The following is a 15186-nucleotide window of genomic DNA, read 5'->3' as shown; positions in this document are numbered from 1 at the left end:
TTGCATATTGAGGTTCATGACCTACAGAAGGTCCATAATAATAATCCCTATAACTATTGACATCATGGTCTGTGGGAGTCTCATAAGGTGAATCTTCCCCGTAAGCTTCTCTAATAGATTTTTTCCCAGTGGCAGACCAAAATCCAGACATGTTATGTTTATCATACAATCACACAATTCAAAAAGAGAAATAAGGCCCACACTTTTTAGTTATGGGTTTCAAAATTTTGTTTTTATACTTTAAAGGTAAAGCCTATTTGGGAATTTTTGGTTTAACTGGGTTTTAAAATTTGGTTTCAAAATGGGAGTAAAATTTTGGTTTAAATGGAAGCAATTTTTGGTTTTAAAGAGAGAGAAAACTTGGTTTTTTTTAAAAAAATATTGGGAGAAAAAAATTGGTTTTAAAATTAGGAGCAAGCCCACATTGGTGGGAGAATGCACAGCCCACTAGGCAGTTTGGACGAAGCCCAGCAGAGAAGTTTTAGTTGGGTTTTGAGGCCCACAATTCAGTTTAGGACAGGCCCAAAATTCAGTTTTAGAGCCCACAGTTCAGTTTAAATCAAAATTACAAGCCCATGATACAATTTAAACAAGCCCACAGTTTACAATTCAGTTGGGTTTACACTTTAGTTTGGCTGAAGTTGAACCCAAAGTTTAGGCTTACCCCTTTTTAGCCATTGCACAAACCAGTTGGGTCTTTGTCTTTGGCAAACCAATGCAGCACCACAATTCAGAATTTCTTTAGCTCTTTTCTTCACAGCACCACACCACCTGTTTGAGGCACTAGAACAGTTTTGTTCTGCTTCTCCTTCTCCTTGTTTTGCACAGCAGTTGCAGGTACCTGGTGGTTTTCAGAAGAGAGAATTAGTTCTCACAGCAGCAAATTTCATGCATTCAATATGACACTGCTAACTCAGCATACAACTCAGGCATTCACAACATCAAATTTCAGCAAATTTCACAGTTGACAGCACCACACCACATTCATAACAACAGATTTCAGGCATTCAAGATGACAACATCACATTCAAGCATTCACAGTATGTTAAACTTCACAGTTGCACTTGTTATAGAACCAAAAATGACCCAATGGTCAATATGCATACTTAATGCTCAAGTACTCCAAGCAAATGCAGTAACAGATGCAGTTGTGGCAAGGCCAAGACTGGGAAGTAGGCAGTTACAGGGCAGGTAAAAGCTACAGACAATGACAAAATGAGCAAAGCCACAGATAATGAGCAAAGCCACAGATGCAGTGATGCTTTGCAGGTATGCAGGTGACAGAAACAAAGAGAAAGCTAACACATATATACACAAGGTTACTGTTTTCTAAGTATGCAAATGAGGCAGACTATGTTACATGGCAGACTAAGCTAACACATGGCAGGCTAAGCTAACATATATATACAAACAGTAAGCCAAGATGAAGTGGAATGCAGGGAAAATGAAAATGCAGTGAAAATGAAAATGCAGTGATGCTAAGTTAACAGCTACAAAATGGCAGATAAACTACAACTAAGATGAAGTGGAATGATGATGTTATTAAACTATTAGAAAATGGCAGATCAAATAAACTAGTTACATCTAACACTATTAACAACAGAAAAACCAAAAATCTAACACATATATACAAGCAGTATATTAAAAATCAGTAAAGTGGAAGAAAAGAAACAATCACACTGATAGACACATTTTTGTGTCTAATTTGTCCTCAATGTCCGTATTGCTGGAACTCTATTTTTGTACTAATATTGTGTTTTTATGTATTTTTAGGAAAAAACCATTTTGGAAAATTCGCCTCGAAAAGTTGATTTTGGCACCCCCGGAGGACAGTGTCGATATGCAACACAGGGAAAGCACAGGTCGATCCTCAGGGACAAGGTGGGTGCTAAAGTTTCTTCTAATGGTCTTTACTAACTGATTCTATGTGACAAAGTGACAGATAATGATTTGTGTTGTGTTGAAACACAACTGAGCTATTTTGGTGTAACTGAACTAGTGACAGAAAGTAAAGCTAGAGTGTGAACAAAACAGGAAAATGCTAAGATCCTTTTAATCCACCATTAACCTGCACTATGAACTAAGCTGATACATCATTCTTGTCCTTATAGCAGGTAAGGGTGAAGATTCTAGTCTTCCCTTTTACCTAAGGTGTTTCACCAGTGGATGAATCAATCACAACTAAGATATCAATCCTAAGCACTAACTTTCTAACTAAAGCACAACTAGTCAGAGGATTCATAACAGTCTCTAAGGCATGAGTTGTGGTATAATCACATAGTTTTATCCTAACTACAATGCATACATGGCATGCACTGTGAGAGCAAAATGTGACAAACCAAGATTAAAATTTTTCTAGAACAATTTAAGCATTCAAGAATCACACAAACAACATAAATAACATATTACAAAGCTATGGTTTCATCTCAACCTTAGCTTAGTGAACTAAAACATGATCAAATTATACTACTGGATGAAACAGATGAAATAGTAAAATTACAGAACACTAAGAGCTTGGTGCTCCGGCTAATCCGGGCATCTAGGTTGAGCTCTGGCTAACCCAGGCATACCCACACACACAATACAATATTCTATTTATACCCAAAATTAGGGTTCTTAACAGTTTCCCCCAAAATTCCCAAATTAGGGTTTACATTGAAAATTAAAATTAAAGCTCACCCGTCTCTGCTTTTGTTGTCTCCTCTGTCGAACCCATCTCTCTTCTGCGTCTCTGATGCTCTTCCTCTGCTCCTATTGTTCCCTACTGATGCCCTATCTAGCTGTTTTACAAACTCCACACCCTAAGGTTTCACGGGATGTGAAATGAGCAAAATATCTAGCCTAGAGAGATGGTGGTGTTGTCGGGTGAAGAGATGGTGGTGGCAGTGATGGAGGTGACGGAGGCAGACGCTGGTGGTGTCAGGGAGAGGGATTTGCAGGCTCTGCAATTTTTGGGAAGAAGGGGAAGAAGAGCTCGAGAGAAGAATGGGTTAGGGGCTGTTTGTTTTGGGTTATAGGTATTCTAGGTTATGGTGTTGAGCGGGCTCATCAAATTTTGATGTCAGCGAAGGGAAGATGTTGGATGGAAAGATGAGAGAATGATCCAACGGCGCGATGGAAGTGGATGTGGAGCGACCGTTGGATATGGAATACATCAAAACTGACGGTCCAAGATGGAGTTAGGTGCTATACTGTTAGACAGGAACATCAAAGCTCGATGTACTCTGATGAAGCGACCGTTGGATGATGGAATGGATCCAATCTGACGTCTAAGGAGAGAAGCGGGTTTGGGTTTGGATTTTGGGTTTGGGATATGGGTTTGGGTTTAGGAAATGGATTTGGGCTTAGATAATCTTGAACCCACTTCTTCTTTAAGCACAATTTCTTACTTTTTAAGCCCATTTTCATCTTTGATTCTTCCATACCACATTCTTCACTTCTTTTCCGCTAGAGCTTCCTTCAGCTTTTCCCGTGTCTTTGCTCTTTTCGCTCCGCAACTCATCTAGACTTTATTTATCACCTAAAAATGCAAAATTAAGTAAAATAAAATATTTATCCTTGAGGAGAGTAAAATAAAAAATTCATTGCAAAAAGAGAATTTATGGTATGCAAAAAGGGATAAGTGCCAATAAAATGGTAGCAAAATAGTGCAATATTTGGCACCTATCACAGAACGTGTTGTGCAACCAATTTGGAGAATGCATAACAAGTTATGCAACAAATTTTATAGATGCATAACCTGTTATGCATCACCATCCACACCTCCGTTTTTTTTTAAATGCACGTTATGGTAATATTTCGTTAATTTATCGCGATAACTTGATAGTAAGTCGACTCAAATAAATACTCTTCCCCATACCCTCTATCCACCAACGAAAAAGATACACTCCCTCTCCATGTATGCATCCAATATTTTGTTCAAGGCAACGACACAAGATAGCAGCTCACATGAGCATTATTGTTTAGCATCGTCACAACCTATGCCTGTGATTCTGTGATCCCGGTGCCATGTCGGGAGGGGAGGAGAAAAAGGAAGATTCCTCTGATCCACAAAGCTATAGTTGCTGGTGATGGGTGGACAAAGATGATAAAATTATTGACATTATTATTTGAGTGGATTAACTTATATTTTGAGTTAACATCGAGCTACCTACAATGCTGCTCATAAATTAACCAAGTTCCCATAATTAAGGACTAATAATTCATCTCCAATGGAAAGCTTTACCACCTTTTGAGATTCGACGAACGCCTGTTGTCCCCTTCAAATTTGAAGATAAACTTCCATGACCCTGCTTCTGAGTTTGTCATTTAGGGAATCTCCGTACACTGCAATCTTGATTTATCTGACAACTTCTGCTGCTGCATTATCTTGTATCCGTTGATTCTCCTTCTTCATTTCTGTCCCAAAAACAGTAACCAGGTAAGCTGTAGATGTTGTAGATGCCGAGCAATTACTCACTACAGCTCTTCTGCTGTTGTAATCATTAATCGTCGAGCATATGATTCTCTTCTGCTGCTGCTGTTGATTGAATTTGAGATGCTGATGATTCTGAAAATGAAGGCAAGTACAAGATGATGAAGATGATTCAATAGATGATTTCAAAATCGAGCCACCACATCTGATTCCCAAAGAAGAAGAAGCCATTTGATTCGATTGATTTTTTTTCTTTCCAGAAATCAATCAATCAATACATAAAAAAACCCCTAATTTCAATTTCGAATCTCTGGATTGGTTTGACGAAACCCTAAATCTCCACCTTTCTCTTTCATCTTGCTGATTGAGTCGTTGTGGAATTCTCATCTGAGGAGAAAGAGAAAGAACCCGATAAAACTTAATTTCAATAATTTTGGGTATGAGAATAATTTTTCCCTAAAAAATGGGTGCGCGTCTTCAAATTTCTGGGCATGGGTTTCACAGTGGGAGAAATCTAAAAAATGGATGTGACTGTAGTTTTCACAATAATTAATAAGTCTTGAATAACTAACAAAAACAGACCAATTTCAGCCCAAATGGGAGATCCATAATTCTAATTAGGCCACCCATTATTAAAAGTACAAATTGACGTTTAGTCCTAAAGTTAATGGGCTTTGGACGCTCTAGTCCTGTCCCTTCAAGCCTAGTATTAGGAGGTCCTAATTTGCCAAATCCAGAACGAGTTGGTCCAAATGTTAACGATTCAGACCAAATTGTATTTTTTTGCTGACTAAAATAACCCCACATACAAAAACGTATCTTGATTTGTTCGTAAACCAGTTTTTCATTCCATTTCTCCACCAACAGATCTATACAACAATAATGGGAGATTCGGAACCCCTATATGAGAAGAATTTTCATTTTGATTTATTAGATTTCAGGTTAGTATTTCCAATTTGATTACTCTTTATTCATTTATTTCTCATTCGATTTTGTCTTTTATTCGATTTCTTAACGATTGTGGGTGTTTGATTTGTGATTAGAAATGATAGTGATCAAATATTTTCTTATATCTCTCTACTTCTCGTCTCCATCGATCTATTGAGGAAGAATCTTAGTTTGATTTTCTTATTCCAGATCTTATTTAGGGGATAGATGGCAGAAGAGGAGGAAAAATAAAGACAATTTATTAATGGAAGAAGCTGAAACTTTTGTAGCAGGATCTCAACAGACGGAAAAGCTTATCAACGGAATTCTTAAAAAATTGAGCGATTGACTCAACAAGTAGTAGTAATGGTCTTTTTTCGCTTGTTTTTTCATATAATTATGTCCTAATTTTTTGTCATTTAGATGTTTTTAAGTCACTTACGTTCAATTTCTCCCTAGGTTTTATAGATGCTTGAAGAACAAAAAGATACTTTTCAAAGATCTTCGTAACGAATTTGAAGAAATTCAAAGATTAAGAGAGAGTTCTTTTAGTGGTTTTGAATTTTGAGATTTCTTTTCAAATATTAATTTTGCTAAAGAGAATTCATAAGGAACAAATTGAAAAATGGCATGATGAGATTAAGGAACGGGGTCACTGAAAAAAATGCATGGAGAAGCAAATACTAGTGTTCATATAACTTCTCTCTGTTCCAAAATATCCCGATTTGATCTCCTTGATAAGGTAGTAGTAGCAACATTTAGTGATTGCATTCAATGAGGAAATTTAGCATTTGATTATCGATATAACAATCTGGTGAAATTTTATACCTCATATTCTCTCATTTTCCATTGAATGGTATTTATTTTCACCCATTGATTCTATCTTGGATTGGGTCTGCAACTTTACTTTCGCATTTTATACCTCATATTCTCCAATTTTCCATTGAATTGCATGTTTTTTAATAGGTGTCTAGGGACACAGAACTTTGAAAAGTGATATAGAACAGTAAAAATATTTAAAGAATGGTAAAGATGATTATATGATAGTTTGAGTAGTGGAAGTGATAATGATCAACTTTACTTTCGTTTGAATATACACTTTTCAAGTGGTGGGGTTTCTTTTTAGTTTGGTGTTGATTACTCACTATTTTTTGACAAATTTAGTCATGAGTACTAGAATATCAAAACACATTCTTAAACAATTTAGTCATGAATTGTTGTTTAAGAATGGTGTTGAGTGACATTGTATGTTCATGTTATTCCATTTTGAAGCAATTATTTTATTTGCAAGTTTATAATTTGTATATGATTGTGTATGCTTGTTTTTTTTTTTTTTTTTTTTCATTTTCTCAAATTATATAGTGATTGAACTTCAGCAATCAGCTTTTGTTATCGAGTTGTTAATGTGGACATAGTCGTGCATCTGTTCATTCTTGACGTGTACATAATTGTACACCTATCATTTCCAGAAAACTTAAATTATTGGGGTAGCTAATGATGCTTTACATCGCCATAAAAAGGAGTTAGAGTATTATCCCCCATATAATCTGTTTAGTATTGAATGATCTTATATAGACTGACTTGATGGTATTCAACATGCGAACCTTTCATTTCTGGACATTAGAAACTGCTAATTTGTCAAGTCGAGCCAGTTATACTTCTTTGTTTGCCACTCAAATGGGTTAACATAAAATTTAAGAGCATGATGTGAACCATTTTCATACTTCCTTTCATATACTCTTTTTTCATTGCAGAACACCGTTTTTAAACATTTCTCGTACAAATTATAATACCATACATGGAAATAAAAAATGATTTCATGGCTCACTCTTTGTTAAGATAGGCCGACCCGTATTATATATACTCTACAAAAAGTTTTGTCACATCCTTGATCAACCGGGTCGTCGTGGTTAGTTTGTCATCAAAGTTTAAGTTAATTTGTCACTATCTTATGCATCCATTTATACTTCTGTTTTTAGTGCATTATAGATGATGGTATCAGGTTTTCTATGCCTGGTCTCATCTTGTAGAGCTATCTGAGAGGGAATAGTGACTCGTTACTTCAAAATTTTGGTCATGAACTTTCTTACGAATTAGTCCAACTACTCTTTTGGAGAAACTGATGATCTGGAGTATTATGAATAAATTTTGAATGGGTACAGCCTTTCCTATTTAAATGGTCTTATTTTTTTAGTAGACGAAAGCCTTACCTAATTCAGGAAACACTATTGCTGATTTAATTTGGTTTGAATTATGACTAAAAATTCGTCCTATTAGGATTCAACTTGATGATTAGCGCGTGTATATTGGATTTCGATACATATATATCCCAACATTTTTAGGAATGATTACTGATTATCAACTTGAAGTTTTTGATTGAGAATTTAGCCTGGATATTTCGATAAACAAAGCTATTTTCATTTTTGATAGTAGTGATAACGTAATTTTGGTTGCTACAATTACTAGACGTAGGTTTAGTGTTATTGTTATTTAAGAAGAAGATATGCTAGTATCTGAGATACCAGGTAGGCTAGTCCGGATCAGGTTTATCATGGGTAAAACACGTAGTTGTACACATGTCGCTTTTTAATGTGTACATTGTTATACACCTATTTATCATTAATGTGTACATAACTATACACATTTTGATTGTTAATGTGCATATAATTGTACACTTATTGATCATTAATGTGTACTTAGTTGTACACTTGTTCCTCGTCAAAGTATGTACAAATAGATCTAGTAAAGTTTCATGGAATGGGTTTGATATGTAGCGCAACCTATGATAAATGGTAGAAGACTAACTCTAGCAAGAATGGAAATGGTGTCAATGGGTCTGCTAGATGGCTGAGTTAGAGGTGTTTTTTTAAGTTGTCTTCGTTATTATAAATAGTTTAATTTGGATTGCCTTAATTTTTTTCTTATGTTTGTATTGATTCTTTTCATGGTGCATTTGGTATATACAATGTCCTCGTGCACCGACTCCTGCACCTCTACCGTCTCGGAGAAATGATATAGGCAGTAGCTTTGGTAGATCACAAGGAAGAGGAGGATATAGCGGCATTGATGAGGTTGTAAATCATAATGAAGGGGAGGATATAGTGGCATTGATGAGCGTCGTATCCAGAGGTACCACCCTTATTTTCACTAATTTTTAAGCATCAAACGGCTTAATAACGCATTTGGCATGTAGTGCGTAAGCGTCCTCTGATTATTTAGGTGTACATAGTTCTACACATGTTATTCATTTTGAAGTCTAAGAAATTAGTGAAAATACTAATGTATACATAGTTGTACATACATGTTATCTTATTTAGGTGTACATAGTTTTCCACATGTTGATTATTTAGGTGTAAATAGTTGTACACTTGCAGAACTATATTTTATGTATACAAACCAAAAATTTGGAAAAGCACTAAGGTGTACAGATGTTGGATTTTTTATAAGTACGTACATAGTTGTACACCATTGTGCTATCTCAATAATATATGAATGTTTTTTGGAATAAATGTTGGATTTTTGTAGGTGTACATTGTTGTACACCAAATGTTCTCTCATGATTTTATGACCAAGGATTTTCATATGTGCGTACATAAGTTGTACACCGCTGTATAATATCGATAATACATATGACTTTTGTAAAAATATGTAGTTCTTGTACAACTAAGGTGTACAAACTAGTGCAAACTTATACTTGAAAGGATGATTTTTATCTGTGCAATGAAAAGCATTACGTGGTTTCTTACTCCTAAACTTATACTTGTATGCATGCTCTAACAAGATACCGTTATATATGCAATTATATAATATACAAGTTTGGTGTGTCCAAATATGTGTTTTGAGTGGAAATCTCACGTAAATCTGACTTTCAACTATTTTTATATTGAATTGTTAATGTGTACATAGTTGTACACATGTCGATTCATAATGTGTACATAATTGTACATATGTTGAATTTTATGCGCACATTGTTGTACACCTGCTAGTTAATGTGTACATAGTTGTACATCTATTGATCGTTATTGTGCCCATATTTTCACACGTTGATTTTAATGTTAACATAGTTGTACACATGTATTGAGCTCTAATATGTATCAATTTGGTTTGCAGCATGTGACATATTTTGTTGGAAGGGAAAATACGATTCTTATTTCTGGTATGAATTTGTTTTAGCTAATTATTTCACAATTTTACTTGATTTATTTAGTAATTTTGAGTGTTATGCGTGTAGTTATGTTTATGTTGTTATTATGAGATATGTGTTCACCAAGGAATATTAGAGCCTTCTTTCTATGCTTGTTTTTTTCTTATCTCATATCTTAAATTTTTTGAGGTGAATGGGGATCAAATGATTGTTTAGGCATTAGATCATTAGTAAGATATAAGTGTCTCAAATTCTCAACCTTTTTGTTTCTCTTAATTGCAGGGGGAATGAAGGTCAAAGATGATAAAGATGGGTTCTCGGCTCATGCTTCTATGCTTGGAACCCAAGATGTTGCAACATGGTGATAGGTATTTGCTCGCCAATTTATACTTAGTTCTATTTTTAATGCCCACCTTAATGTTGGTCTCAACTGATAATATGATTTTATGCATTAGGATATGTTAGCTGAAAATCAGGTTTTATACATAATTTGGAGGGGTGTACATATTAGTGCATTAGTGAAATTCCCAAGAAAATGTAGATTTGTATGTGGTTATGAATGATCGTCTTTATGCATGTTTGTAGTGGTGTACATATTGGTGCAACTGTGTATATATTTTCCATGAAAAAGTAGGTTTGTGTGTGGTTAACACATTTCTGCACCTGTGTATATTCCATGAAAAGGTAGGTTTCTCGTGTTTTACAGCGCTGTACATATTGGTGCACCTATTTAATTTTCATGAAAAATAGGTTTGTATGTGATAGTGAATGATCGGCTTTATGCATGTTTTGAAAGTTATGTTTTTCTGTGGAAGTTGTATTGAATTCTAATATGTTTCAATTTGGTTTGCAGCATGTGACTACTTTGTCAAGAATGGAAACTTTGGGTTTGTGCAGTTAGGCCCAAATGAACTGTGTCTCTTTAATTTAATAACTGCCTAAATTTTTGTTTTCATCTCTTTTTTCTTTTTTTTTTGGCTTTGTTTCTTATGTGGTTGGTGGTGAAAGGTTATTACTTATTTTTCAAGTTGAATAACTAGTGCTATTGAGATGGTAGAACTCTGAAGTGGTGATCTAGTGAATAAATATGAAATGCCAGTGGAATTGCAAAGATAAAACATGAAATGTGTGATGTTGGTGGTACTGAGGAGCAGGAATTTATGTTGTTGTTGGATGGGTAGTGTTGCTGCAGAGAAGTGCAGCTAAGATTGGAAAGCTACAGAACGGATAAAAAATTTGAGTTGAATGGTTGAGATTTTGTAGTTGTTTGAAGCAGTAGGTTAAGAGTGGTTGAGCGTTGGAGCTGATGTTGGTAATGAGTTTGGGTTGTAAACATGTTGTATTTTTGTAGATGTTTACATGTTTGGCCACCAATGTAAACTAAGTTTTTTAAATAATGAAAATTATATAGTCATATGGGTACTCTTTTTGTAGCTTTCGGAAAGAGCTTTCCGAATATATAAAGTTTGCGAATTTTGGACAATCGGTTCGAAAGATAAATTGATTTTAATTATTTTTTTTTATATTATTTAAAACTGTTGTCATCATCATGAGTCACTTTAGATTAAATGCAAATTGTAAACGAGGAAGGTTATTTGTGTACTTTTCATAAAAAAAGACTAATTTGTACCTAGTTAAATGAGTTAGGACTAACTAGTGTATTTGGATGGGATTTTGGACTAAACCGTATTTTTTCCATATTAAAATCCACAAGGCTCGCCAACAGATGAATATGCATTAAGTCATTAACCGGAGTCAAAACAGAAAAAAGACCATTGCAATTACCGAAAAACAAAAAAATAAATAAAACACCGAGTTGATGAGTATATTGTTTTATGAGATCGGGAAGTCAGATGTTTTCGTCTAGCCTTCATGTGGCAATATGTAAAATTAAAAGTACAATCAATACTTCATATAACACCGAATAATCTCATCACCATCATGGATGAATTAATCTCGTTAACACGTTATTTCACGTTAAAGAGTGGACTTTAGCTCTAATAATCACCTACCGAATATACATCATTTTATACGAGATTTTATTATCATTTATCACCACATAATGCTGAATGTTAATAATATTCTATAAAGCTTTGTTTTAAAATTAATGCAGAAATCTTTCGGATTACGGAATAGAGATGTGAAAACGGAGTTTTTTATTAGAGGAGACAGGAGAGAGATGTGAAAACAGTCTCGCACGTAGAGTTTTTTTCTTAATCCATAAATAAAGAATTTGGTCCTATGGAGTTTCTAACTAAGATTCAGGTCATTGGTATGATCAGTTGATCAACCAGCAATTTTAAAACTGTACTACAGAACCATACAGAGCTTCTGATTAATTTTCGTGGAAGGACAAGGTCACCAGGAAGACATCCATAGTATTTATTTATTGTGAATGCACAGACAAATCTATATTAATAAATATAGGAATTACAATGTTACACCCACAAAAGTTCTACAATATTGTTGGCTCTCCTCTATATTGAGATCCAAGAATACATCAATGCCATTCCAAGACAGAATTAAGAATGTAAACAATGAGTAGAGACATTGGGTATAAAAGGTATGCTATCAGAGATAACCAAATTGGGAATCTGGTGCGGAAACTTGAAATAAGCCCCATTATTAAGCAAATCAGGAGAATTATCAAAACTTCAGATGAGAAATTCCATTCCAAGTCTCTTGCATATACAATAGATAAAAGGGCAATCAACCCTAACACATTGTTCATGAACACCGATGCATAAATCTGCAACAATACAAAACAAACAAATTAACCAAGAGGTACATCTGAAGAAATGCAATGACGTACAGAACAACAATCAATAATTGGTCCATGTGAGTTTTGCATAAAAAAAAAAGATAGAGATGCGAACCTCAGAAATTGTTAAAGAAGTAGTTCGAGGATTCTTTCGACTTGCAGAGGAAATGGCTGTAACTGCCCGTCTAGAATTAGTAGCCACCGGTAACAAGACAAACGAGACAAAGAAAGATGGTATATTCGCGGAACTGGAGAAATTCTGAACAACTTCTACAAGAGGTTCTGCAAGTAAAGATAGAAGTGAAATTCCGAGAACTAATAGCAGTGCAGCTTTGCAAGCTGCTTTTGCTTTATTTTCGATAGCTCCTTCTTCGACTTCCTTAACCTTTTCCTTTGGTGCTTTTACCTGGAATTATTTATCAAATTAACATTACATTGTATTCAGTTCACGATCAAACTCTCGGTAAAAACAATGACAACAATATCATTTACTTACATGTGCATCTTTGATAAACTTGGCGAAACCACTAAAGAAATCATCTCTATCTATCTTTTGATCACCATCGATATCTAACTCACTCATCAACTCTTGGACGGCATCATCCATATCCATCTCTAGGTTTCCAAAATCTATACCTTGTATGGTTGCTCGTAATTCTTCGTGCGAAATAAGATTATCCCCATCTATATCAAATCTTTCGAACATTCTACACTCCAAACAATAATAGTAATAGGATTAGTACTAAGATAGATTATCAAGGGTCATGATCATATCGACATCGAAACGTTTGCAACCAGCAGTACTAACCTGGTGATAAATGATACGTTTGGTGTATCTCCTTCAAAATTTTTGTCATTTTTAAAGTGTCTTAAAATTCCTTGCATTAGTAAGTTGCTCTTTGCTTCTTCCAGCTGCTTTTTTTCCTGCCAAAAAGAAGAATCACAATTTCATTGATGAATAACAAAATCTATGCCGCTCCCCAGCTAGCTTAATGTTTAGGTAATAGGGTATCGGATAAACCGGCACCCAAATAGTACTACCTTCGTCCAAGATTAGATGAGCTAGTAGTACAATTTAGAGATGATTTAACTCTCAAACTATATCACAAATATTCATATCATTGGAAAGCACATGATTATCAAATGATATAAAGTCAACTATAGCTTATAGTATCTGGATTTTACCTGGTTTAAGTCCTTAGCCCTAACAACCCATTTTGCAAAACCGTTAACAAACTCAGCTCTGGAAATCAATTGATCATTATTTTCGTCAAACTCTCTAATTATCTCAGCAATGATATCATCTTCGTTCATGTCTTTTGCATCGGTTATTAATTCTCTAATCAATTCCCGGATTTCCGAGGGACATATATTTGCATTGCCGTCCGCATCAACTTTGTCAAACAGCCTATCATTTAAAATAGCCATTCCAGATTAATTATAAAACGCCATACGTAATGTATTATTTAATGAAACTGAATTTATTGAGCAATACCCTTCTATGATTAGAAAATTTGGACTTCCATCTTCTGCCAAGAGTTTTCCGGCAGCTTGTTTTTCGGCATGTTTCAAGAAATTCGTCATTATATACTCGAGCTTCACGTATTCTAATCGTCTAACTTGGATCCAGGGCTGGAACACCTGGTAGAGGAAGTAAAGAAAGAATATTGCAATGGACACGCCTAGCGTAACCACGGTGATGATATCTCGAACATAAGACAACTTAATGACTAGTTCTGGTATTTGAATAAGAACAAATGGAATTATAGATAGAATCATAATCCTTGAAGTATAACTTGTTTCTCGATCTGTCGTAACACCATAACCTGTAAATTATATTAAGCAAAGATGTTAATTTATATGATTGAGCTCGAAAAGATTTAAATTCAAGAAAATGCGAAGTCGACTCAGCGTGAACTAACCAGTTATATAAGATCGAACTATGGAAATCCATGGCCGTCTAGCATCTTGTTGCTTATTTCTCCGATTCAAATTCGAAAGTGAATTATCAGAAAGAATTTCGTTCCTGCCAACGATGACACAAGTTCCCCATACGAAAGTCAGAAGAAAGACGGTGGATCCAGCAAGCAAGCCGACTCCAGTGAGAACTTTTTCTTCAGCAACATCCTTACTTTTGGAAAGTCCGGCCACTGGAAAATTGAACACAATATATTCATTAGAAACAACAGAAAATGAATAATACACGCTTCCACAAAAACGAAATTAAAAATATATCCCGTACCTACAATCATCATGGATTCAGGGAATGCCCCAAGGATTTCGAAAACGGAATCCCCAAAAATACCAGGTAGAATTTGGAAAACAAGTTCACTTCCTTCTGTGACATATCTCTCACCAAGAAATAACAAGTACTCATAAACCACAATCTGAAAAAGATATCCTAAGAGATTGCTTGAACATGGTAAAAACCCATACATATGTTCACAAAATTCTTCAGGATTAGTCGTTGTTGTTAACGTTGTGTTTGTTGTTTCAACTTGCTGCTTCAACTGTTTAATATACATCGTATCATGATAGAAATTCATTCCATCTGAAACTAAATCATCGTATTGCAGCAATGAGCGACCTTGACATTCTACGGCGTGTAGTACGAAGAAACAAACAAAAACGCAGAATCTAACTTTCGACATGAATCCTAGTTGAATGGTAATCCTAACTACTCGAACGAACTTTTATTCGAATACGAGATAAGTAGAATAATGAATTTATATATATATATAGTAGAAATATTATCCGCCAGGTGTAAGTATTTTTATTTTAATTTCGTGTGAACTATTATTTGAACTATTATTGAGTTGAATGATTGAAAAAACAGGACGATCTTTTCCCACGTCGTATTCATACTTCAGAGGTATGAAATTGTCAATGATTTCTTTTGATTTTATGTAATAAATAAAGAATCATAGTGTGCTTCACGAT

General features: G+C 34.8%; 1 protein-coding gene across 1 annotated transcript; it reads right to left on the bottom strand.

The window, feature by feature from the left end:
* Nucleotides 1–11871: 11871 nt before the first annotated feature.
* Nucleotides 11872–14959, bottom strand: LOC113321977 (sodium/calcium exchanger NCL1-like). Its single transcript, XM_026569973.1, has 8 exons — nt 14489–14959; nt 14169–14396; nt 13742–14072; nt 13432–13654; nt 13055–13170; nt 12743–12953; nt 12362–12652; nt 11872–12234 (listed from the first exon to the last, which is right to left on the bottom strand). The coding sequence occupies exons 1-8, from the start codon at nt 14895–14897 to the stop codon at nt 11986–11988; spliced, it is 2058 nt and encodes a 685-aa protein (XP_026425758.1). The 5' UTR covers nt 14898–14959; the 3' UTR covers nt 11872–11985.
* Nucleotides 14960–15186: the final 227 nt, after the last annotated feature.

Source organism: Papaver somniferum, chromosome 1 (genome assembly GCF_003573695.1).
Source record: "Papaver somniferum cultivar HN1 chromosome 1, ASM357369v1, whole genome shotgun sequence".
Classification (NCBI taxonomy): Eukaryota; Viridiplantae; Streptophyta; class Magnoliopsida; order Ranunculales; family Papaveraceae; genus Papaver; species Papaver somniferum.
Note: the sequence above shows the minus strand (reverse complement) of the source record. Positions and strands in the feature narration are given on the sequence as shown.

Excerpts from the sequence above, each read along its gene's own strand:
- LOC113321977 (XM_026569973.1), bottom strand. The coding sequence starts at position 14,897 with ATGTCGAAAGTTAGATTCTGCGTTTTTGTTTGTTTCTTCGTACTACAC. Across the intron at positions 13,655-13,741 it reads AATTTTCTAATCATAGAAGG|GCTGTTTGACAAAGTTGATG; the intron begins GTATTGCTCAAT and ends TTTAAATGATAG. Across the intron at positions 13,171-13,431 it reads GGGCTAAGGACTTAAACCAG|GAAAAAAAGCAGCTGGAAGA; the intron begins GTAAAATCCAGA and ends TCTTTTTGGCAG.